At 39.1% G+C, this 25,242-nt stretch overlaps 1 protein-coding gene across 2 annotated transcripts; it reads right to left on the reverse strand.

Moving 5' to 3' along the window:
* Positions 1-4,349: 4,349 nt before the first annotated feature.
* hbp1 (HMG-box transcription factor 1) lies at positions 4,350-24,718 on the reverse strand. Of its 2 annotated transcripts, XM_057837350.1 has the most exons (12): positions 24,618-24,718; positions 21,997-22,047; positions 20,826-20,976; positions 19,492-19,672; positions 12,678-12,798; positions 12,477-12,591; positions 11,028-11,149; positions 10,367-10,523; positions 10,133-10,277; positions 7,498-7,785; positions 5,370-5,511; positions 4,350-5,140 (listed from the first exon to the last, which is right to left on the reverse strand). In XM_057837350.1, exons 3-12 carry the CDS (start codon positions 20,896-20,898, stop codon positions 5,123-5,125), a joined length of 1,362 nt encoding a protein of 453 aa, XP_057693333.1. In that variant the 5' UTR covers positions 20,899-20,976; positions 21,997-22,047; positions 24,618-24,718; the 3' UTR covers positions 4,350-5,122. The 2 variants fall into 2 exon arrangements, with proteins under 2 accessions (XP_057693333.1, XP_057693334.1); XM_057837351.1 differs by lacking the exon at positions 21,997-22,047 and having other exon boundaries at positions 24,618-24,705.
* Between the last annotated feature and the right edge of the window lie 524 nt (positions 24,719-25,242).

Genomic DNA, 25,242 nt, shown 5'->3' on the forward strand with positions numbered 1-25,242 from the left:
TTTCTTGTTTTAACCTAACCATCACTATTATCATTCACTCCTCACTCTTATCCAGCGTACTACCATCTTCTTTTGACACTGCTACCATCACACCCATCGTGAAGAAACCTGGCTTGTATTCCACCTACTTCAACAACCTCTGCCCCATCTCTAATTTACCCTTTATCTCCAAAGTCCTTAAAAATTTCATGGCCTCTCAACTTCACAATCATCTCACCACCAACACCATCTATGAGCAGTTTCAATCCGGATTCTGCCACCTTCACAGCACCGAAACATCTCTTCTCAAAATAACCAACGGCCTCCTTGTAGCCTCCGATTCCGATTTGCTCTCAGTCCTTGTCCTACTTGACCTCACAGCATCTTTCAACACCATCTCTCACAATATTCTCCTTGACCAACTTTCCTCCATTGGCATCACCCACACACCCCAAACTTGGTTCAAATCCTATCCGTCTGACCGCGCACAATATGTTAAAATTGGTTCCCACCAATCCAAATCGCTCCTTGTTTCTGCTTCCGTGCCCCAGGGCTGTGTCTTGGGGTAGCTCGTTTTTATCATTCACATTCTCTCCCTCAGTTCCATTTTCAACAAACATAACATCGACTTTCACTGCTACGCAGATGACACCCAGCTCTATATTTCCTCTGAACCGACCTCCTCTGTTCCATCATCTTCTCTCACCTTCTGCTTGTAAGATATCAATGAATGGCTCTGGTCAAACTTTTTGCTGCTCAAAAGCTCCATATCAGAAGTGCTCCGAGTTGGCACCCGTGCCATGCTAATTAACTTCAATAACATCTCCATCTCCATTATTAAAGCATCTGTCTCTCCGTTTACCCAGGTTAAGAGTGTGGGTGTCATGCTTGACAGTATGCTGTCCTACCGCTCCCACATTACGAGATCTGCTTACCTTCACCTCCGTTATATTTTACATCTTTGCTTCTTTCACCCCCCGACACAGATGCCAAGCTTATCTGCAGTTTAGTCACCTCCCGAATCGACTACTGCAATTCACTGCTCTTCGGGCTTCCCAATAAATCCCTCCAGAAACTTCAGCTCCTCCAAAACTCAGCAGCCTGCCTCATCATAAGAACCCCAATCACACATTACATCTGCCCCATCCTCTGTCAAGTACATTGGTTACCAGTCAAACAAAGAATAAACTGTGAGACCCTCCTCCTCACTTTTAAAGTTCTTCACGGTCTGGCCCCATCCTATCTATCCAACCTCCTTCATCCTCCTCGACCACTCCGCTCCTCTACCACCCTCATGTGCCTATCTTGTCACCTATGGTTCCAGAGCATCTAGCCACTCAGAGCCCCCCTGCTCTGGCACACTCTCCTGACTAAACTTGACTAAACTTCTCTCACACTCTTCAAATCCAGACTAAAAACCCACCTTTTCCAATCATCATATCCTACAGTATGTTCTGCTCTGTGCTACGTCGTTTTAATTTCCTGTTATACATGATTTTGCTTTTGATCTATGCGTTTGCCGACTTTCATTTGTTCTTCTTGAACAGTGACCTTGGGTGTTCAGAAAGGCGCTATAAAATAAAATGCGTTATTATAAGTTGTTCGATCATGACTTTTTAACTGATATCCCAATATTGTCCAACTCCAAAAATTCGATATCAAACCAATACCGATATATGGGGTCATGCACTTGTCATGTTTGTGTAATTCTATTGTGATGCCTCACTACATGCTTTAATAATGATAAATGTAACAACTTCAACTGAAGTTATAGAAAATACATGTTCCATGTATATACTATAAAATGAAATGGGCTAAAATGTCCATAATTAAATACAGGTAGTCCCCCTTTTATGACGTACCCGATTTATGGGATTTCGACTTTACAACACTGGAGTCTCGTCCGCAATTTTGTCGCCAGTTGCGTAGGACTGTAGAGCATATGTTTGAGCGCCGTATTTTTCTCAGTGTATCTTTTCACCATCCTTTTTCACATCACGTCCCCAAAAAATGAACACCTCTCAGCATTGATGGTAAGTACAGTATCTTTTTTTTTTTTTTACGTATTATATTAATATGATGTATAATACACGTTTTTAGTTATTTTCATGATCTATTAAGGAGTCCTTGAAGGGTTAATTCCGACTCACGCGGAAGTTCGGGTAACGTCGCCAGGATAGGAATGGAACTCTGGGACAACCTGTAAAAGGAATCATTCAATTAAATCTCATTTACAGAAGTTACCCCAAAGAGCCAGTAGGTGGAAACCAAAGCATTCAAAGATTGCAGGCAGGCAATCATAGGACATGCCAATAAAATAACAATCCCCAAGATGCATTTTGCTGGGCTTTTGCACAGATTGTTCTATATTATTCAAACCTGTCCATCTGCGGCCCGCAATAGTTGTCTTCCACGCCCCTTTTTGGTGCCTTTCGCATCGCATGATGCAGAAAAAAGGTTTGGGGTGAGGGTAAAGGTTAGGGCCGGTGGAGGAAGGTGGATGACAAAGCTTGATCTAATTACTCGTTGAAAGCAAGGGTTGCAGAAGGCGAATACTGCGGGCTGCAGCAGGACCCTTCTTATTTGATTACTTTTCTAGTTTTCTTAGAGACTATTTCGCTCTGGTAACGCAATAGGTATATGTAATGAGTTTATGATTCATTATTGTTCAATCATTTATTGTTCATTTACATTTTGCAACATGATTGCAAATGGTCTGCTCACATAACAAATTCCAAGCATCTTAGTCTGGAGACATCTAATGGTCAATAACCATAACTGCTGAGCAAAACTGTGATCAATCTAAGTACACAGGCAAAAGGCTTCTACATTCACACTTGATATATTGTCCCAAGACCGATAATGAAAACAATTATCAATATTATCCAATATACATTAAAAATGCTTTTCTTGGCCACCCGATAATATTTGACAACTGGAATTATTATTTATGCCAAATACATATATTTTTTAAAAAATTGGATTCATTCAGATTGATTACTTTAATAGATGGCAATTTCTTCATATTTTGGGGGAATTTTGTAAAGCTTTTGATGTAGTGTAAAACCACATTTTTTCAATGGGCCTGGTAAACTATTTTTCAACTGCTATGAAAACCCTATAGGTACTGTATAAGAATGATAATAGCTCTATGAGGATGAAGTGTGGGACTTCCCCTGGATTTAATTTAGCCAAAGGATTAAAACAAGGGTGTTCAACATCTCTTTAACTCTTGGCCCAGCCTCTTGCAGACCACATTAAATCCAACCAAGTGAGAGTTATCTATTTGATTCATGGAGAGTTAGTTAGGATGACACTACGATTCTCAATCAAACATTCTTTAAAGAAAAAAAAATGCAATATGAACTATTAGTGCGTGTTCTGAATGCAGTTTGTTTATAATGTGACGACATTTACATAAAAAGCCTTTTTATACTATTTTTTGGGGGTCTATTTTAAACCCCATAGTTATGGTCTTTATAATGTTTGCATATACACTGTCTGTTTCATATAAGTGTGATTGTTTACAAAATAGTAATAGTAAAATAATGAATTAAAAAAGATTAGCAAAAGTACCAAGCTACATACATAAATAACCTAAATTCTACAGTTCAGCCTCCTGTTGCCACTTTCAATCTAGTCTGTCTAGTGACTTCAAATTCTGTCTTGCTGGCCAACGTAACATTCGTGTTACTGTACAGGTACTGTATATCACCATTGGAAGTTTCTTTAACCAATAATCAATAATCACAGCTACGTGACTATAAGGTTTTAATAGAATAGTAAATAGAATAATAAATAGATCACAATGATAATACAGTAATGTAACTTCTGAACTTTCTGATATCCAACTGGTGGGGGAAAAAAAACTCTTAATGTCAACTTCAATTGGCAAAGCACGTCAGTACTGATAACGGGATTGGAAACAACGATCAGACTCAGGGTAAACCTTGCTACAAATAAGGTTGACTGGCAAAGCATAGGTAACCACGTCCGCATTTATCGCAGCATCCATCCATGAAAATAATACCAATAACATGATGTGGACAGTTTTTAATTGTGGATTTATGTCCTAGTTAAATGTATTCTGTATCCTGTACCCTTCAGTTTTTAGTGGTGATTTTACATAAAGGCTTGAGTACAGCTACGACTTGCACTTTGCTTTGAATGCTTCCGCAGAAGGCATGGAGTTAAATAAAAAAGACACTTTCAAAGTGTAATTGCCTTCGAAGCATTAAGCTTTCCTGGATGTTTTTTCAAAGCAATTTGCCCGCTGCGGCGTGTCCAATGTGCCAAATGTTGACTAACAAACACAACTAAAAGAGAATGAAAGCAACTCCGGGGGGCACAAAACACACACCACTCAATCCAAGTTTTAAAAAAATTATTTATAATATGATACAAGGATATTCTGTGCAATGTAGGGCTGTGAGACCTGTACATTATGAACATTTTGGTGACCTGAAAGCAAGAAAGTGGCTGCTTGGTTTGCTGAGCCGCAGCGCAAAACACAAACACGTTTCCATTGGAATACAAAGGTTGTATAGTTCAAGATTACATATTTATATTGTGATATAAAGTGCAATAGGAATGAACACTGACAGCGAAAGGGCCTGAAGTGCTCTGTGACTTAAGTGTAAACTGATCACTGATCAACGTATGGCTGAAGTCTATTAAGACGAAGTCGGCTACAGATCCCAGGGAGATTTGATAAAATTTAGCAAACATTATCAAAAAGTTATAATTTCTGTGCAATATCCTGAAAAATATCATCAACAGCTGAATGAGAAATGTCTCCACGTATCCCCTTTTATACAATTATAAATAGACATGTGTTGTTTTTTGCTTTACTCAAGCATACGTAGCACCACAGGCTAATTTGCGTATGAAATAAAAGGAGGAGATTCATTCCTATCAAAAGAGGAATACAAGCTCCTTTGCATTAGCGATAGAGTAAGAAAATATATGCATTTAGTTAGTGACTACACGGCACGCTGGCTTTTTTTTTTACAGTTCATCCTTGTTCTCCTCTTTCTGGTTACAAAAGCAGGTGAAGACGGCATCGTCGCGTCGGGTGTCAAGAATACAGGAGAGCGAACGAAAACAAGGCATCATCCGGCATGTCTTCGTGGATGGATTCTTTTTAAGACTGCTGGGAACCCTGTTGAGGTGATAAGATAGGATGCCAAAGTCACACACACTTTCATGTACACAAGTACACAACAGTGACACCTTGATTTAAGAGTTTAATTAATTTTATTATTTTTATTCGTCACTCAAAGCAGCCAAGTCCCAAGTGTTATACTTCCAACTCTTAGAACTGTTCCTTCTGGTCAATCCAAAATCAAGGTGGCAGGTTTATAGAATCGCATTTGTTTGCTCATGCTTACAGAGTTGGTCCTTTTGCGCTTCCAGCAGTCGGGATTAAGACGCTTCTGCTCTTCGGCCAAAGCCTTGGCCTCCATGGTATACAATCGCCGCTCCTCGCTCTTCATCTTCTTCCACTTGTCACCCAGGATGACACTAATGGCTCTACGGAGAGATGAGGGTCAAGATTTTAACTCATTTGCTCCCAAAAACGTATAAATACATTATATTTTTAATTTTTTCAGTGTCCCAAAGTTGTACGTTTTGTACATTTTTTTCACAAGGGACATCTCTAGATTCTGATGCAATTTAGCTCCAAAGCACAATGCTGAAAATCCATTTTAGAGCAATAAAACTGGTCACTGGAGGGCAATAGCGCATTTGGTAAGACCCGCAACCTGATTAAACAGAACGAACGGCCGGGCTGCACGGCCGGGGCGCCGGCGGAAGACGACCGAATGAATGTCCAGGATGCCAAGCGGCGGACGACCGAGCAGAACAACCGGGAGGAAACCCGGGATGCCAGGCGCTGGATGACCGAGCAGAACGACCGGGACCACCAGTGCAGCGGATGATGCCGTTGCGTCCGTGCTGCTCGCCGAGCAGAGCCTGCACCGCCGTGCTCGGCTGCTCGCGCCCCCCGCACCCTCCACTGTCAGCCAGAAACGCGCACGGGCAAACCAATTTCCCCCGGAAACACAAATTCCCCAGGCAATCTCTGCCACAAGGCAGTGGTCACCACAAAAGAAAGACAAAAAAATCCATCTTGATGAGAGGTGGCGATGAGGGAAAAGTTTACCCCGGCTGTCGCAGCCACAACAGCGTCATCTCTCAGTTCAGTAGTATAGTTATGGGTAAATAAATTGTTACTTTGCTATCAAAACCTCTATTTGTCTTGTTGTTTATGTTATTTTGTGAAAGGAAAACATTATTCAGATGTTTGGGATGTCACAAAGCAAAAAATAGCTGTGTTAAAGTCAAAGTTATGTTTGAAATGTATGCTTTTACAAAAGGCTCAATTTCACTGTTTTTTCATCAGAAATTGGAAAATTGCTCAAACTAAGCTATTTTCTAATGCTGATTTCTAAAGAATGGAAAAAGACATGAACTAACTTTTTTTTCCTGCTGAAAGAATAGACTAATCTTTCTTTTGGTGGGTTCCATGTTTACAGGAATAGAACAGAATTTTCTGTGGGCCTTGCAAAATCAGTCAAAATCCAGTGAAACGGCCGGGAGCGAAGGGGGTTGCACCAGTGAAAATGGCTGGGAGTGAATGAGTTAATATATGATACTGTCTGCAATTTCAATTATAAACAAATATATACAGTAAAATTCAATCCCCAATTAAACTGACATTTTGTTTTCAAAATATACAGAACTTCATAAGTCAGCTACTTTTAATCACTGCTTGTAATAATAATATGGGCTGAGCTACTTTTGTTATATTGCATGATTGCAAACTACTGTAAGTCTGTAAATATTAAAATACACGTAATTTACATGGAAGGCTAATGTTTAGCGCAACTGTATATCGTTAAAATATATTGGGGCCACAAGCCTTTACACAGGACTTGTACAAAAACATTGGCGTAACATATAAACTTAGCATTATATATTGATTATAAATATATCAACTTTGTTTTTCTTTCAAATAATTGTGTGTAATTAAATAATACACGTAACCAGGACCATGCTGAAGTAAAATTAAGAAAAAAAACAAAGGGGGTTGAAAAAAAATAAAAAAATGTGTACATATCAATATTAAAAGTTATGGTGAATTGGGAATTACAATTGCAAATTATTTTAAAATAATTGATTTGCATCATATAAGACATTTTAACTGCACATGACTAGACATTTTAACCAGACAATTTTTTTGATAACTAATCAAAATCCCATATGTACGGTACATCTTTTTTATCTTTAGACATTCCCCTACATCTGCATCTTTAAACATTCCCTTACATAATTCCGTTTAAAAAAAAACGCTACAGATTAGTAGGAATCGAAATCAATTATGGAAGCGAAGTGCTATAGTTTGAGCAAATAAACATACTCCAGTAAAGTACATTTATGAACAATAAGCTGTACTGTTGCCTGACCGCTGTGAGTTATTCATGACATCGAAGCAGTGCAGAAGAAAGTGTGCACCTGTTGTCTTTTCCAGGATACATCTGCGTGTATTCCACTCGGTATTTCTTAGCGAACAGCATGAAGGCGTTCATAGGCCGCTTGCATTTTGTGGGTGTAGCACCACCGCTACCCCCTGAGGCCTGGCTCCTGTTCGACTTGTTGCCCGCCGACTGCAGGGACCCCGAGTGCTCCAATTTGTCGCAGTCCGGACTAGCTCCACCACAGCTGGACAGGGAGGTTCGGCGCTGGCGGGCCATGCTGCTCAGCACATACACGGCAGATGAGTCCAGCGGGGTGAAGTCATAACTGCAACACACAGGCACAATTTCACATTGGCCACAAGTAGCTATCAAAGGGAGTCAGAGTGGAGCTGAATTTAGACTGATAAAATATAAAATAACCAAGGCAACTATTATTGGCTGACACCCACATCACTCACCAAGCCCATTGTTTGAAAGTCATTGACACTTAAAAGACACAGATACTACAGTAAAATGTGAGAATGGTGGCTGAAAATGTAACTGTAGTCATTGCATTTTGCAATAACAGTACTTCTTTGGTGCCATCTGGTGGCATCTTCAAGCTGGTACGTTAAAGTGACAGTGAACAGTTAATTAAATGTTCTGCCTGTCACTGGCAGAAATAGATACAGAGTATGATTCATTTTTATAAACTAGTAGAGGTGTAACGGTACACAAAAATCTTGGTTCGGTACGTACCTCGGTTTTGAGGTCACAATTCGGTTCATTTTCGGTACAGTAAGAAAACAAAATGCAAAACATAAATGTGCTAGTTGTTTATTACACACCTTTGTGCTTTCAACAATAGGAACATTAGCCTATACAAAGCTAGAATTCTGCTCAAAAAATGGCGGGTATTTAAAGAGAAACAACAATTTGCCTTTCAGACCCCGAGTATTGGTCAGCTTTCTTTCTGGAAGAAAGAAGAAAAAAAAAGTCCTGTGCTAAAGAGAAAAGCATTCCCAATGAAAAAAGATTTTAACATGTATTTTGAAAATGAAATGCCTCAATAAATTCTTTTTTTTTTTTTTTTTTTTTTTTTTTTTTTTTTTTTAACTTATGAACGGTTTTCAAAACCTTTATTGGAGGATTTTCTCAAGTTAAAGCGCCACACAGAAATTAATAAATTTAATTGTGTAAGCAGGATCTGTCTGTTATTATTTAATTACAGGTGTTTTAGCTCATTTCAATTTATTTTATTAAAACGGGCTATTATTTATTTTATTATGTGTTTATATTTTACAAATGTGATGTAGTATTCATTTAGATTGTATATTTTATGGTGTATAACTTTAGTTCCTATGTGAATATTAGTTCCTACTTGTTTTGTTGTGGTAGGAGGGTTTTGTATTGAACACAGGGCCGTGTTGGTTATTGTTATAGCAGAGAAGACAACTGTAAATCAACAAAGACAAGTCAACTGTGCCCCGATCTACCACTCAAGAGATCTGATGGGGTCAAAAAGTAGGTTACGATTGCATATTAGTTTGAAAATCGACCGGATCCACCGTATTTTTACACGAGTGACTTTCGGTCTACCAGATCCTAGCTACCGGTGGTAGTATTGACGCAGGAGGGTTGCGTCTCGCGTCAAATAATAAACTCTGCCGTTCTTTTCACGTGCGTCGCATTGAGCCGCTTCTGGGACGCGTCCAACACGCGGCCTTACTGCGACTGGTGTGCATTGCCTGATCGACCTTAACGCCCGCGTTTCACTGCGTTCTCGCGGCGGCCACGTTGTCGCGCCGTTGACGGGTTATATACTGTCATGCCGTGCTGGTCCTCATTATAGTAGAGAAGACGGAGTAAATATAATCTACACAAGGAAACTGTAACCCGATCGACTCGCAGCCTCGAAAAGTAAGTGTTACTCTACGTCAGAAACTCGTTCGGTACGCCTCCGTTCCGAACCGAGCACCAAGTACTGAAATGGTTCAATACAAATACATGTACCGTTACACCCTTATAATCTAGTATTTCAATAAGTCACATTAATGCCATACACCACTGAATTTCTATTTGAAAATCACTATCATTGACATGAGCATTCAAATAACTGGCAATCGTTTTCACTCAAAAATTAATAATTGTTTCGAAGAAGTAGAAATGGTAAATGGAGTTATACTTGCACAGCGCCTTTCCACCTTCAAGGCCATCAAAGTGCTTTACACTACATCCTTAAGGGTGGAGAATTGAACTTACAACCCATGGAGTGGGGGACAACTACTCTGCCACGCCACCCCTAAAAATGATAACACCAAAATGTATGACATTATTATGTGTCTCAAAGAATATTTAATGATTTGCAAAAATTTCTAAAGACTCTATAATGACATTTGGGTATAACTGGATTTTTCTGCTTAATGGATATGCCTTTTTATGACAGCTAAGCTAATGTGTTTGGGTTACACGCAGTTTCCTCCTTCCTTATGTACGTTCCGCGTGGTAATAGTGCCTCTCCCATCAATATCATAGCATGTGTTTTTATTTTATATCAGTGGGGGGAAAAAAACCCTTCCTTTTGTCATGTCCTCTTATGACCCTCTCCCAGTAAGTTACACCTGTGTACACAACACACGCTAGTAAATTCTGGTGTGGTGTGTAGAGAACATGCACACCTCACTGATACGTACCTTCTAAATGTATCAAAAACAACTGAATCGTCACATTTAATGGCATCTGGGTGGTTTGGCGGCAGACACATGTCGCCCAGCTGCATCTCGTAGCAAGGAATTCCATGATGCACCACGGTAAGGCTCGGATAAAAGGAGGCCCAACCTGTCAGCGAGCACAGACAGACGTTAGGAAAAAAAATAAACATTCGATACTTTAGCTCAAATGGCAGACTAGTCATTAATTTCCCATACCTTTACTTTGTACAAAAAAGGGGTGGTCCAATCGGCATTCAGCGGTTAAAAGACCATCGTCAGGTGAGCCAGGATCAAAGGTTAGTTTCAGAACAGCTTGGCCGTAAGACAACGTCTCCTCGTGACTTATCAGCTTCAACCCCTCAGAGCCAAACCGCTGGGATTGTGGGAAAAATAGAACAGGTCAGAAAATCTCTTTAGAAAATTACAAAAAAAAAAAAAAAAAAAAAAAAAATCTATTAAAATGTGCCAAATTTGAGTAGGCCAAAAAAACAACAGAAAACCAGAAAAATGAATAAAACCTTGTAAATTGTACAAATTACATTCATACAAACAACATTCAGAGCGAAAATAATGTAATTTTCAGACTACTAGCTGCTACTTTTTTCCATGTGAACTCTGCGGCTTTACTATGTTGGGAAAAACGAGCTTATTTTAATTTACTTTTGCTAATAATAAAGGATAAAAATAAATAGTTCCCAAATTTTGAAATAAAACATGTTTGTTACATTGGGGAAAAAGCCTAAGGACAATTGCTAAAGAAAATACATGAAATGATTGAATTCCTTTGCCTGTACATTGCTGCCACTTTGTGGTCATCCTGGGAAACAGAAATATAGCGGGCTACGCAGGGGAGTTCTCGGGCACGAGTGCATACAACCTTAAGCGAGGAAGAGTTGGACGGCATCATGCTCTCGTCATCAGAATCTTCATCAGAATCTCCGAGTTCATCCGCTTCCTGCCACTCGACGTTTGGGCCGCGATGAAAGCGGAGGCGAGTTCCTAGGATGACAGATGAATTCACACACTGAAATATCATACAATGAAGGGATTCGTATACATTAGCACCGAAGGTCTTCATTTACGATGGCTCTGACACACAAGGTTTTCAGCTTATGAACTGTTCACATTGAAGAGGTTGCCCCCCCCCACAAAACAAGTTCTCTTAAAACATTGAGAAAGCACTAATAATTAGGGATGTCACGATCTGATTATGTGATTGGAAATTGGGATGACTGCGCCATTTTTCAGTGGATCAGAATCAGATGAAAAGGATCGGGTTTTGAAATTTTAAAAAAATATTAATGTTTTTCTGTTTCATGCTTGTACAGCCTTTCACTCTCCCTCCTGTTGGATTGGGTTTTAAAATAAAAAAAATAGATATTAATGTTTTTCTGTTTCATGCTCGTCGACCTTTCACTCTCCGCCCTGCTGCTTTTCTTGGTCAGCAATGCTCTGGAGTTAATTATTTAAAGTTAACGATGACTGACAGGGGTGCTGTTTTGATCTTTCCAGGGAAGCTTGGTAGCTCTACTATCAAAGGCGCACATCTGTCAATTATCTTTTAGCTTGTTAAAACCTAGCTTTAGTGCGCTCTGGAAACTCATTGTGTAAGTGAGAGGCTGTTCTCAGCAGCGTGAGTGGACTCACTGAATGAAGCATTTAATAAAGACAAGCATTTTTCATTATGAAGGCGGCACGGTGGGACAGTAACATTTTTAAAACTTTTTTTTTTTTTTTTTTTTTTAAACAACACTTTTTTTCGGTATCTGATTGGGACTCATACCGGCAGATTCTCTAAATCAGGTGACTCAGACTTGGGTGCAAAAATATGCGATCGGGAAATCCCTAATAATAATCCTTTTCCACAGGTTGATAAATGCAGTACATTGATGCACTTTATAACCAGGCGCGCCTCATGTATAAAAACAAACTTATTAATTGTTGGTGTGTTTTATTATCCGGTGCTCCTAATAGCCTGAAAAAGGCCATATCAAGAATCTGTCAAAAATTGATAACTATTGACCAGAACCTGAAATCTAAGGTGAATGAATGACTTTGCTGGGTAGCATCAGGAAACATGATGATGTGATGCTACTTTTGCACTGTCGTTAATGTTCTTTGCATTTGATTGTTTTAAATTTGGATTCTTATACACATTTTTCCTGTAATTCTGATTTAGACTTGATATAGTAGAAGACTATGAATGGCTTGTTCTCACGTGTCCAACTTACAGTCACCTCAGAACCCTAAGTATGGGACTTCAAGGACCATTTGGATATTAAGAATGATGTGGTGTGGCGCAGGGTGTGAGTGACGAAGCACTAACCTTTCAGGAAGCAGTGCCAGGCTGTGGAGGGCCATGAATGGGACCATGCCATGTCTTCATCGTCAGAAAAGGACGATGACATGGAGAAAACTCCAGACTCAGACTCACTGCTGGCCTGTCACATGAAAACCGTGATTATAAGCGTAAGTGAAACCATTTAGCTTTTTTATGGACATGATGAAAAGTGTGAGCATTTGTTACCCTGACACGCCTACGCTCCCGGAGGTGACCTCTAAAGGGATTGGGTGCACTACTAGCCAAAGGAGGACGGGCGTAGGAATGTAAACTGTTGCTGTTGCCAAAGATGTGAACTGGAGATGATCTGCGATTCAAGGAAAGAGCACAACAAAGGCAAGAAGTCCAACTGATTTCCTCCATCTAACTTCAAACATTCCTGTGTACTGTTTGTGTGTCTTATGATGAATACTGGACACATGTGCAATCTGATGAGAGCCAAATCAAAAGTAAGAGTATTCAAGTATGGAATTAGGGATTTTTTTTTTTAATTTTCAAAATAAAATCTAACCACAGTGGTGCCTTTAGATACTAGTGCAATTTACAATTTTTGAGAGACACAATAAGCGGGGTGCACGTCACCTCCCCATTGCTACAGTAGATGGCGACTGGACACTTCACAACATGCTCTCAATCTCATTTATATTTCCCTCCAACAGAATGAAGATAACGGTGTGGCCAACTGCTAGTAGGTCAAAAAACAACAAGCAAATAACAGGCATCAAAATGGGTCAGGGGTTAAAAAGGTGAGAAGGGTGTGGAGGAAATATGTTCCAGTACACTGTACACCCCAACAAAATATTGAGCTCTGTCGACCCACACTGTGTTTCAGCAGGGCCGTGCAGAGACCGGTGGAGGGGCGGGTGCTCGTAGATCAAAAGGGGCACATGAACAAGTATTTAATACACCTTAAAACAACATCAATTTTAACCAGCTATAGATAATAATTGGCTGCGACTGTGACATACTTTAATTGGGAGGGGGTAACAGTGAATAGAAATCAAAACTGTCATCAACACTTTCTGGCTGTGACTCAGTCAGTCTGTCTCTTTTCTTCCTTCAACCTCTGCATCAAAATTTTCTTCCTCAACTTGTTCATCTGAGAACAAACCACATCAGATGGTCACTGAGCCACCAACAGCACAGTTTTCTCAAAACTATTATTTCATTATTATCCATTCTTAACAACTCTAGCACCTAATGATTAATAAAGCAATGACATAAAATCTTATAGAAAAATAACATTGTAATTGTGTTTATAATTGTATTTAATACCTGACTATCCTTGCAAACTTGTTCTTACCAGGTCTGCTATTCACCCAGCTGATGAGGTATCTACTGCCTTTAGCAGCCTCATCCAACTCCTTTTTTTAATCCCTCAATCTCCTTTCCCTACGAGGCATGTCTATGTAATGAAATATAAATATTAAAAATAAAAAAAAAAAAATAAAAAAAAATAAAAATAAAAAACAGACTCCCCGGTGGCTTTTAGTTTTAAAGCTTTCTTAATTTCTTTCTCTCTCAATAAGGATGGAGGTAGATTTGTGTTTTTATTATTCAATCAAAAAACAAAGTTACTTCTATCAAAAAACAAAGTTGCTTCAATCAATATACAGTATATACTTTTAATCCCAAAAAAGTCACTTCAATAAAAAAAATTGTTTTTGATTGCAAAAATATATTTGAGACAAAAAAAGCATTTGTAAACTATTTTTCTTGATTGAAACAAATTTTTCCATTGAAGTAATGTTGTTTTGCGTTTGGGCCACATTTTGGCTAGGGCATTTGTGTCTTTATTATTCAATCAAATAAGCTTCAAACAAAAAAAATATATATATATCAAAAGAAAAACTTTGCACATGTGTCAGTCACCGTTTAACAAAGCCTGAGAGGGTTTGAGTAGACTCACTATGAAGCATTTAATAAAGCCAAGCATTTTCTTACTACTTTATTCTTGTTTAAAAAATAATTCGGTGGGGCAGTAACATGTTTAAAACTTATCATAATTCTTACATTTTGAAGTGCTTGAAAACCATTTATAAATGATACTTTGGTGAAAAAAATGAAAAAACATGTCTTATATATAGTTATCTTTTTTCCAATGTAAAATCTGAATAAATACATTGAACACGCACAAAAAAAATGGGGGTCGCTACTTCGCGGTTTTCACTTATTGCTGCGGGTTCTGGTCCCCATTAACCGCGAAAAATGAGGGATCCCTGTATTTCTGAAAAGCTTTTAGAAGCAAGAGTCATTCCCACCACTCGTCGGGCCGGTGTTGTGTCGACACCGGCCGTCAGCTCAAGTCCCGGCCGAAAATAACACGTCTCAGGTGGACGACGGGAGCGATACGAGGCGCCCCCCTCCATCCGAGAGCATGCCGCTTAATTTGACTCAACAGTGTGTTTCTTCGTTTATGTTACCGCTAAATACACAAGCTTGACGGCAATTTAACGGGAGCTATTTTTTTTCATGGGAGATTTGGCTAGCTCTGGCAGTGTTCAACGCAAGCTGCAACGAATGGCAGTAACTTTTTTATATTGCAAAATGTGAAAACGATTGAAACAATTACTCACCAAATTCAATCTGCTGGCAAATACAGGCAAGTGTGTATGCTGCGCTCTGGTCTGCCCCGCTGTGGATAAGGCCTGCTTTTTGTTTTCGCAGCTTTGCAATGCAACCAAAGGCTCTCCGAGCACTCCATGTTAACGTAAGGAGTACGCGCGTTTGGAAAAATGGAACGCAGCTTGGGCCGATGATTGGTTCTCATCAGCGAAGCATCTAGAAGGATTTGCTGACTGTCCAAGTGTCCCTTTTTTAAAGAACCGATTTCTTAAGTGCTCAGTTTACGTACTAAGTTAATCACATGATGATAATAATAATAATAATTAAATAAAACCTCCCGACTCCCCCCCCTCCTCCCAAAAAGGATTTCTCCTCGGATCTACGCAATTCACGTAGGTCGCCCTTTTTGACTTCAAAACGGCGAATTTCGCCGAAAGGTGAGAGATTTTCATGCCTGAAATAAATCACATACTGTAAAAATCTAAAGAAAAAAAAAATCATAAATTTCAAGCAAAAACATTGCCACAAACTGGGAAAAAATCTCTCAAAAGCAACAACCCCTCTTTTGCAACGGACAAAGTAAATACAGTCGTACCTCTACATACGAAGTTAATTCGTTCCAGGACATTCATTTTGAGTCGAAATGGTCGTATGTTGAGCAGGATTTTCCCATAAGAATACGTTATAATTACATTAATTCGTTCCACAGCCCGAAAACCAACACTAAATCCTTAAGAAATTGTGCTGGTTCTATTGCAATTAGCAATTACACAAAACAAAACAAATCGGAATAATGATATACTAATGGTAACAACAATAATAATACCTGTAATCATGTTACAAATCAGGTCCTAATGTGTGGGATGTGTTTTGCGTGGTGTACCTGAACGCACCGCATGGCTGATGTGAGTGAGAGAGGACATTTTACTTTCACTTTACATGTTCAGCTGCGGCGGACAGTAGGCATGTTGTGTTGCACAAGTTAAAAATGAAATAAATGATTAAAAATCTGACAAAGCTGGCGATTTTTTGGCGATGTTACAATAATAACAATTGTCACCTTAACTCAGTGTTTTTCAACCTTTTCTGTGTCATGGTACGATTTTACATTGGAAAAAATCTCGCGGCACACCACAAACCAAAAATGTTCCAAAATTACTTTCTGTACAGTATATTTAATTATGAAATTTCTCAATATTTATATTTACTCTATGTGAAACTTGAGTCTGTATGGATGAACACAAAGCAGATGTCCTTGCAGGAATCTTCGTCAACAGCTCCTAGTCTCTTTCTGTTTCTATTTTTTATAGCAGTTAGGCTGGAAAAGCTCAGAATTGTCAGACGGGGACTTTAGATTCTAAAGTTTAGAAATGTCTTTAATCGCAAGCATCTCACTGACAATGGCTTTGCAGGCAGGTAGTATTGCCTCTTTTTGGATTCAGCAACAAGTTTAGCAACAAGGTAACTGGCTTTGACGGCTTTTCCATTTACCTTTGTAGTGTTTCTCAAAAAAGTTGCCTTTTTTTCTCTCTGTGTTTTCATAGAGGCGAACAAATGCAACTGCTCACGTCACGTTCAAGAACTGCTCGTATTTTTAGCTATCAGCTACCTTGCTGTCCTCAACAATGTGTTGGAATAAAACACAGAGGGAGGATTGACGGTCTCAAATATGGATGAAATGGAAAGGACACTTCCGTGTGTATTGACACTTGACAAATCTAATCAAATGATGTACAGTAGATGTGCTGGGGTCCACATTTTCGCGGACAGCAAGGTAGCTGATGGCTAAAAATCTGAGCAGTTATTGAACGCCACACGACCAATGCATTGCTCATTTGCACACGACCGCAAGCTTCTACCTACTCCTCCTTTCCTACTGCAACTTGTAACGCGTGGTAAGTAGGATGCGTGCATAAAAGTAAAAAAAAAGGGGAGAAGCTTCCACTTATGCACATTTATTCACAAAAAAATAATAAATCCACCTCGACCACTCGTCACTCAGGAGCTCAGCGGTTCGCACATACGCGTTCGCAGAACTCCAACATACAAGTATGCAGCAACAGAAGAACATATTCAATGTAAATAAAGCAGCGCCATCGCGTGGTGGATGTCGGAAGGAACACCATTTAAGGAGGTGACTGTTACAAACTCCGCCTGACGACGTAAAAAAATACCCGGTATTTGATTACTTCTCGCGGCACACCTGACGATCTCTCACGGCACGTGTGTCGTGAGAGGGCACACTGGTTGAAAAACACTGCCTTAACTTTTAACTGGCGAAAGGCGGTCGCAGCAGGACCGTCGAGATCTTAAAGGGGATGTTTCGGCAAAGGGGGTGTGAGACATCAATAGAACCGTTATGCGCCAAGATAACAAATATTGATAAAGTTAACAAAAAAATCAATCACATTAATGAGCAATTATCGAAAATAGATCGAAAATGACGAACACTACCGAAAGTGTTCCGGAAACAGCCGAATGGGGCGGCGACGTCACGACAAGTGATTGAAAGTCGAGGCGGAGCTAGGTGCCATTGTTTTTTAACGACGAGAGAGTAGCGTTGGGGTTTGTTTGACCAAAACATCACAACAATGGTTCAAAACTGCTGTGCTATGTGATGTACAAATAGTTGTTTATCGGAATATAGTATCCATGAGTTCCTGAACGCGAAAAAAAAAGCTGGACTACACAGAAAATGGGTAAAGTTCGTCCGTGCAAAGAGGGCTAATTTTCTAGACACAGCCTCCGGCACGCTTTTCTGTGGTGCGCATTTTCCAACTGAAAGCTTCTCGAACTATGGACAAGAGAAATCGGGTTTTGCTAAAAGATTGCTGCTCAAAGGAGATGCGGTGCCGACCATAGATGCACAGCCACCTAAATGTCCCGAGATATCAAGAGAGAGACGATGACTGCTAAAGGAGGCTAAAGCTACGCAAAGAAGGGAGCAGCCAAGCTTGAAATGGCCAGAGTGAGTACTCTTTTATAATTAATAAAAAAAAATGTCACGCCTTTGGATACAGGACTCGACACATGTATAAATGATCGTTCGTAAAATATATAGAACAAATCCTCTGATCCCGTTCATATTTGTGTCTGTTGGCAGAGCGAAAAGCTATGATAGCGCAATAAATTATAATTATTCTATGCATTCCTTTATTTTGCAGTCACGGTGTATCAGCTTCACAAAAAGAAATGCTAAACAAATCATTGGTGTTTACCACACGATCTGCTGCCGATGTTTCATCAGTGTCATTGCTCCCCTCAATGACCGTTTCATTACGCTGCATTGGCGTTCGTTTGGGCTCAAATTGGTCACCTATAACACCGATTAAAGCTTTGCAACTCTCCTCGTCACCATTAGATGAACATTCGTTACGTCCTTCTACGTCGGATTCGTCGCTGAAACTAGAAACGAAATTGTCTGCCATCATCGCCGCCATTCAGTATTAAAGCACTGAGCCTTTTTCTTGTTGAAGAAACAGCCCTCACTGCCAACTCTGAATTCTCTTTTATTGACAACGAGCGGTGTTTCTTCATGAGGGAACCTGGAATATGTGCAGGACGAACACAATGCATCAGCATAAACAGCTCAAAACACCCCTAATTCTCCCCACACTAGAAGGAATTATATTGATGCAGACAGGCGCTGCCCCCCTAGTGGCCGGTGGCACTCTCTTCACTTGACGTGACGTCACGCACACAATCTGCCAGATCTCGGGCGCCGGTCGTTTTAGCTTGACAATCGAGCCAAATTTCTCTCATTTTCTTGTGTGTAATTACACGAAGTGGCATGATATGAATACAAAAGGCATGCGTTTATGGATAAATGATGGAATATCAAAATTTTCCCAGGGCGCTACATCCCCTTTAAACATTCTAAGGCCGGATCGTTGAGCCAATTCACAGACACACACACCGCGCTCATATTTTTCTATCATTTCCATCTTCACTTCAATGGTAAGCCTCACCTTTTTCCTTTTTTCACCATCTGCACTGACATTCTGGGAACCCATGTTGATTTCTCTCACAAGAAAATCTGCCGTGCGTACGTCTTGCGGGAAAACAAAGAAACTGCGGCACCGCCATAAGTCGTCGTATTTCGAGCATGTCGTCGGATGTGGAAACAAATGGCGAGTTAAATTTTACGTCGGATGTCGAACAGATCGTGTGTCGAAGCGATTGTACGTCAAGGTACCACTGTACTGCCCTACAAGTATATTTTATACATGTAACTCAGAAAAAAACTAACAAATAATGTACAAAAATGGACAAAGATGTTATTGAATCTATTTATATTGCTGTTTTATATTTTTCCTTTCATTTTTTTGTTTTGATTAATTTTTCAAATTTCAGTACATGCAAGCTTCATATAGACCGTGTCAGCTCAAATTTGGACTTTTGACTCAAAGCAAAATCAAAGTAACATAATGCAAACCTCTTATACGGGGCATCTTTGAGTAACGGGCTCTGAGGACTGGTGGCAATGTTTGCGAGCTCAGCGAGCCAGTTGGTGTTGGCAGAGCCGCTTGCCTCCTGATGCGACACACCGGCACCCACCTGGAACAAGCCAGGGGACCGCTGATCCTCTTCCACTGCCTGCAACTCCGGCATGTCATCTGTACAAACAGTATACACTCAAACCCTTGCTATAATGCAGATTTGCGGCAATTATTTTTTTGGTCCATACTTAGAGCTTGGTTTATGCTTTGTATATGTTTTGGTTAATGAGTTAAAAAAGCGGATGTTCATAGGTTTATATTCAGTAAAACATTTAAGCTAATATCTGTTAGCTCATCTATGGTATTTTACATTACGGGCTGCGCAAAAACCATAACAAAAATGTAATTTTTATTTGGTTTCTCCATTTTAGAGATTTTCATGCATTAGGGTTTAAGCGGGTCATTAAAAAGCATTAAAAGTCATTAAATGGATTTTGTCAAAATTTAGCCCTTAAAAAGCAATAAACTAAATGTTCCAGGCATTAAAAAAACATGTAAATTTGAAGATTAAAAACGTTTTTTAATATTATTTATTACAGTTGTCCGATATTATCAGGTAGCCGGGATAAGAGAACATAAGATAAAATCATTGCAGGATAGGTGAGCCGATACTATCAGCTACCTGATAACATCGGCCGATAAATGCCTTCAAAGTTAATGTAGAAACTTTCTGCCCTTGTACAAGGGCTGGTCACAGCTTAGCGCAGCAGTTTTGCTTACTGACCATTAGAGGTCTTCAAACTAAGATGCTTGGGATGCGTTATGTGAGCAGACCATTTGCAGCCATGGTTAAAAATTAAACGAACAGTAAATGGTTGAAAAATAATGAATTATAAACTTATTACATACCTCATTCACTGTACTGAAGCTGTGTGCCTTTGTTGTTATTTTGAGCCAGAAGCATTGTGTGAGTCATATGTGATATGGCAGTGCCTTATTAGCACTTTGCAGTTGTACATGTTTGCACCATTTTGATTTAAAAAATAAATATTGTGGTTCAATGTTGGCACTTCTCCCCATAACTTCAGTTGAAGTTGTTCTTATTTTTCACAAAATATTGGTATCAGATTTTGGGAGTTGTTAAATATCAGGATATCGGTTAAAAAGTCTTTATCGTACAACTCTACATACAATTTGTGTGTGTGTGAAACTATCTGCAGTTGGGCATGGGCATTAATTTAGTTCAAAGTGGCATTAAAAAGCATTAAATGAGATTGACTGATACCTGTAGAAACCTGTGCATGCAAGTGTGATTTTAAGTATATGTTACCATAGTCCATGTGGCATACAGGGGAGGATGCCAGGTCTTCATTGCACTTGAGCGGATCGTACATCTCGTCCATTTTTGCAATGATGAGTTTGAATCCTCTTTAACTTGAAGGCTCACTCAAATTCCACTGTCACAGTCGTCATCACATTACCTGGTTTAGGAAAAAAATTAAATGTGTTATTAATATTTTTAAATATTTTTCAGATTAAATCAATAATTATGAGGAAAAAATATTTTTAAGAAAAAAGCTTTTTTCATAATATACTAGTATATTTTTGATAAATATGTGATTTATTTATTAAATAGTCGCATATTTGGCATATAACTAGAGATGCACGATAATATCGGTCACCGATAATTATCGGCCGATAATGGCAATTATGACGTCACACTGATAATCCAGATAAAACGAAATTCAACCGATAATGCAATCCGATAATTATATACTTGATTTAGCCTCCAAATGTGCGCAATCAACAGTTTGTCCAATTCTGCTTGTTTTAAGGAGGTTTTTTTTGCAGTGTAGTAATGTGATATATGTTAGGAATGGCTTACTTTTAAAGGCATTTTTGTGCAACTTGGGTGTGTTTACTCTCGAAGTAATTGTTGCCAAAAGCTTACCATTACACAATGTCATTGCCATTGTTTAGATGTTGGAATTTACTACTTGTTCACATTTGATGTGGGAAAATAATAGCAATAAATTACATTTTTGCACAGTAACATTTGATCTTTGTAGACTTTAAAATTTTACATATTTGAATAGAATTATCGGCGTGACATTATCGGTTATCGGGTGGAAGGTGCAGGAAAATATCGGTTATCGATATAGGTTGAAAAATGTATTATCGTGTATCACTACATATAACCATCCTTTTTTTTTCTCGGGCTTACCCTGTGACCCTCATGAGGATAAGCGGTGAGGATAATGAATGAATTAAAGTTTCTATTATGAGAAAGTTGTTTATTTTTTATTAGAAATTAAATTGATTATCTTTCAAGACACAAATTTTCAAGAAATATTTTTGTGGAAAATTATATTTTCCAGATATTGGTATATAGTGCTCTCCTTAATGATATGCATCGCTGTTTAAGATGTGTTGTTATACTTTTAATATAGTCTACTTTTTAAAAAAAATAATATAGAAAAGTCAAGAAAATAAAATCCAACCTTTAATTCGAGTGAGTTTATTCAGTGGCGGCAAAATCACAACATGGGAGACTGCGAATACAGAAAGAATGATTGACCATTATGGAAGGTACTGTATGTCATATATTTTAGAGATAAAAATGGTTGATATTGGGAAAAATACATATACAGTATATATATATATATATATATATATATATATATACATATACACACATATGGTGGAAAACACAGACAAGACTGAAAAAAGTTTCTGCTCTTGCAAGAACTGTTGTGTTTGATGGACCAATATGTCTATATGCTGCCATAGCAGATTCATGGTGCATTAAGCCCCTGAACTATTTTTTAATCAGTCCATTTTACCCTGGAAACCCCGTTTACAGATGTCGCGCAACCGCTTTTGTTTCAAACCAGCCATAAAAAGAAGGTAAGTAATTATATTTTTATAAATGTCTCTCATTTTTAGTTTAGAATCATTAATTATGTCTAATATTTAGTTTAAAAAGAAAATACTTTAAAAAATTATTCACTCGCATATTTTAAACTTTTGAACAAATTTTGTCACAATGAAAAAAATGGTGTCCGTAAATAAGTCACAGATATCTACCTCAGAACTATAATAAAGCTTAACTGTATTTTTTTTTTTGTTACGGTCGCATTTCCCCCAATACTCTAGACTATAAATAAATGATCCAACCAAAGAAAAAATGAAAAAAAAATTTTTTTAAAGGGTAAATATATGAAAAAGAATCTCAAACACTCCTTGATGTCTGCGATTTCTGCATTGCGACCCTTGTTATACCCTTGTTTCACCCATAAAATCCCCCAAAAATCTGGCTGTGGCCATTCACCGCGGTGTCTTGACACTCGGTGTTACATGCTACATGGAGTTTTTGGATCGAAAAGAGGAAAATACGCGATAATATCTTGTTAAAATTGTGGCGTCTTTAATAATGCTCTCGCGTGCTCTCCCCTCCAGTGAGGGTTTTGCTGTTTAAAAAAACATTTTTTTCAAAATGCCCTCCTGTTTAAAATTTTTCATCCCCCAGAAAATTGAGATTTTAAGCTTTCCAATGACATATCACACATGCATATCAGACAATCACACATGCATATCAGACAATTTTGAAATCTGGCCAAATTGGGGAACTTCAAGTCTCGCCCACCCGGGCAGTATGGTCTCTCCTTTCAAGCGCGGGTCCTCTACCAGAGGCCTGAGAGCTTGAGGGTTTGAAAGGTGGAAAAGCGCTATATAACACCATTCAGCGCAGGATCTTAGCTGTCCCTAGGATTGCGCTCTTCTGAACGGAGACGTCGGACGTTGTTCCTGGTATCTGTTGGAGCCATGCACCCAGCTTGGGGGTCACTGGCCCTAGTGTCCCGATCACTACTAGCACCACTGTTGTCTTCACTCGCCACATTTTCTCCAACTCTTCCTTCAACCCTTGATATTTCTCAAGCTTTTCGTGTTCTTTTTTCCTCATGTTGCTATCGCTCGGGATTGCTACATCTATCACTACTGCCGTCATCTGATGTTTATTCACCACCACTATGTCAGGCTGGTTGGCCATTACCAGTTTGTCTGTCTGGATCTGGAAGTCCCACAGGATCTTGGCTCAGTTGTTCTCGACCACCTTTGGAGTTGTTGCCCACTTTGACTCTATACATATATGTACACTATTTTAAGTTAAATACCTCATTTTTACAGGATGTTGTTTGAGGAGGGAAGGATGTAATTCATTACAACTTTCTTTTCATGATCGAACATTTAAGATTACGACTTTAGCTCATTTACATTTGCTTTTCTTTTCAGTGTAGCCTCTTTTTGTACAGAGCCCTTCGTGCAGGTGTACCAAATGTTTTGGCCTGGAAGTGGACATTCTAAATGCAACATTGCAATAATCTAAACTGCAAACCACACACGTAGCATTTCATTGAATTCAATGTCATTGTGTTGGATCAATAAATGTGATGCAAATGAGGGATTCCTTTGTCTCTAAATCGCCACTGTGAAGCTATAGGGATGGTCACGTGACCTTGTGCGTAAAGGCCTTGTTTATAAACTTGTGATGGTTCCGCGCATGCGCACCAGAGCTCATTCATTCCCAACTGCGCAGCCTTGTCGACAAACAGCTGCCAAAGTGCCGTTTCAACAGTCGCCTACCGCACTTTTTTACAAAGTATTCATCAATATTACCACATGTATTTTTTAAAACAGTAATTTAAATATAACGGTACAGAAAGAAGTAGGGTTGTCTCTCGTTTTTGCTGCCTTTGCACTGTAAACAAAAGAATGTCAACAAGTTGAGGCATGACGCAACCTCTCTCACTGCCCCAGTTCATAATGAATGACATCGGGGCGATCGCGTAACCACATTTCAAGATGATAGAACCCTTTTGAATGACTTGAGTCGCCACATCTGGAGTGCTGTCAGGGACAAAAACAACACCAGCGAGAGAGGGCGAGAGAGGAAAATCGACGGTCAACCTGCCGTTCGACGGTCAAAAACGGGTTGACAACCTCGCTAACGTATCACTATAGTGGTAAAAACACACAGTCCAAGAATTTCTTCCGTTTAAAATTACTTTTAAGATTTATTTCTTCGAAGGGACGACAAAAAAGTACTAAAACACTCACTTACCAGATCTGTCGCCATCAAGAAACTCTGGTATTCACTCAAGGGCTTGGGAGGTTCTGTAACGAAGGCATCCGATTGGATAAATACACTGTCCATGACTTAAATAACGTGATCGTATTGGACGCTGCAGTTAAGAAAAACATTCAGGGCAGGGCGTACTTTGTTGACTGTTGCCTGATTGGATTAAACTACTCGCCTGTTACTGCCCACAAACAGCTGATTGGCAAAAACATGAACAATACATTCTTATTTTCCTTTTTCGTAACAATGTAGCGATGAGTCAAGTATACTGTAACTTACTCTACTTGCCCTTACTATACGTACAGTCATTTGATCAAATTACACGCTAACAATGAATTCTAATAAATGAATGAACCAATTGATTGTTACATGGTGCTTCTTGGTTGGACAGGAGGTAAACAACCAAGTGATACAAATTAAAAGTATCATATGAAACACCACAAAGTACACTGATGGTAAATATACACGCATTTTGCTGAAGCATGTAATTACTAGTAAGATTTTATTTCACCAATATGCGATCCGTTTTATTATTCTGCCGACTCCTCGCTTGTGTTGCTGTTGTTGCTGGGGGGTATAAACTATTGTTGTTTTTGTTGTTGTCGTT

Source organism: Corythoichthys intestinalis, chromosome 5, assembly GCF_030265065.1.
Source record: "Corythoichthys intestinalis isolate RoL2023-P3 chromosome 5, ASM3026506v1, whole genome shotgun sequence".
In the NCBI taxonomy this organism is placed as follows: domain Eukaryota; kingdom Metazoa; phylum Chordata; class Actinopteri; order Syngnathiformes; family Syngnathidae; genus Corythoichthys; species Corythoichthys intestinalis.

Coding starts and splice junctions, on each gene's coding strand:
- hbp1 (XM_057837350.1), bottom strand. CDS start 20,898: ATGGACGAGATGTACGATCCGCTCAAGTGCAATGAAGACCTGGCATCC. Junction 12,799..19,491: donor AAAGATGCCCCGTATAAGAG/GTTTGCATTATG, acceptor CTTGAATCGCAG/ATCATCTCCAGTTCACATCT. Junction 12,592..12,677: donor GGGAGCGTAGGCGTGTCAGG/GTAACAAATGCT, acceptor TTCATGTGACAG/GCCAGCAGTGAGTCTGAGTC.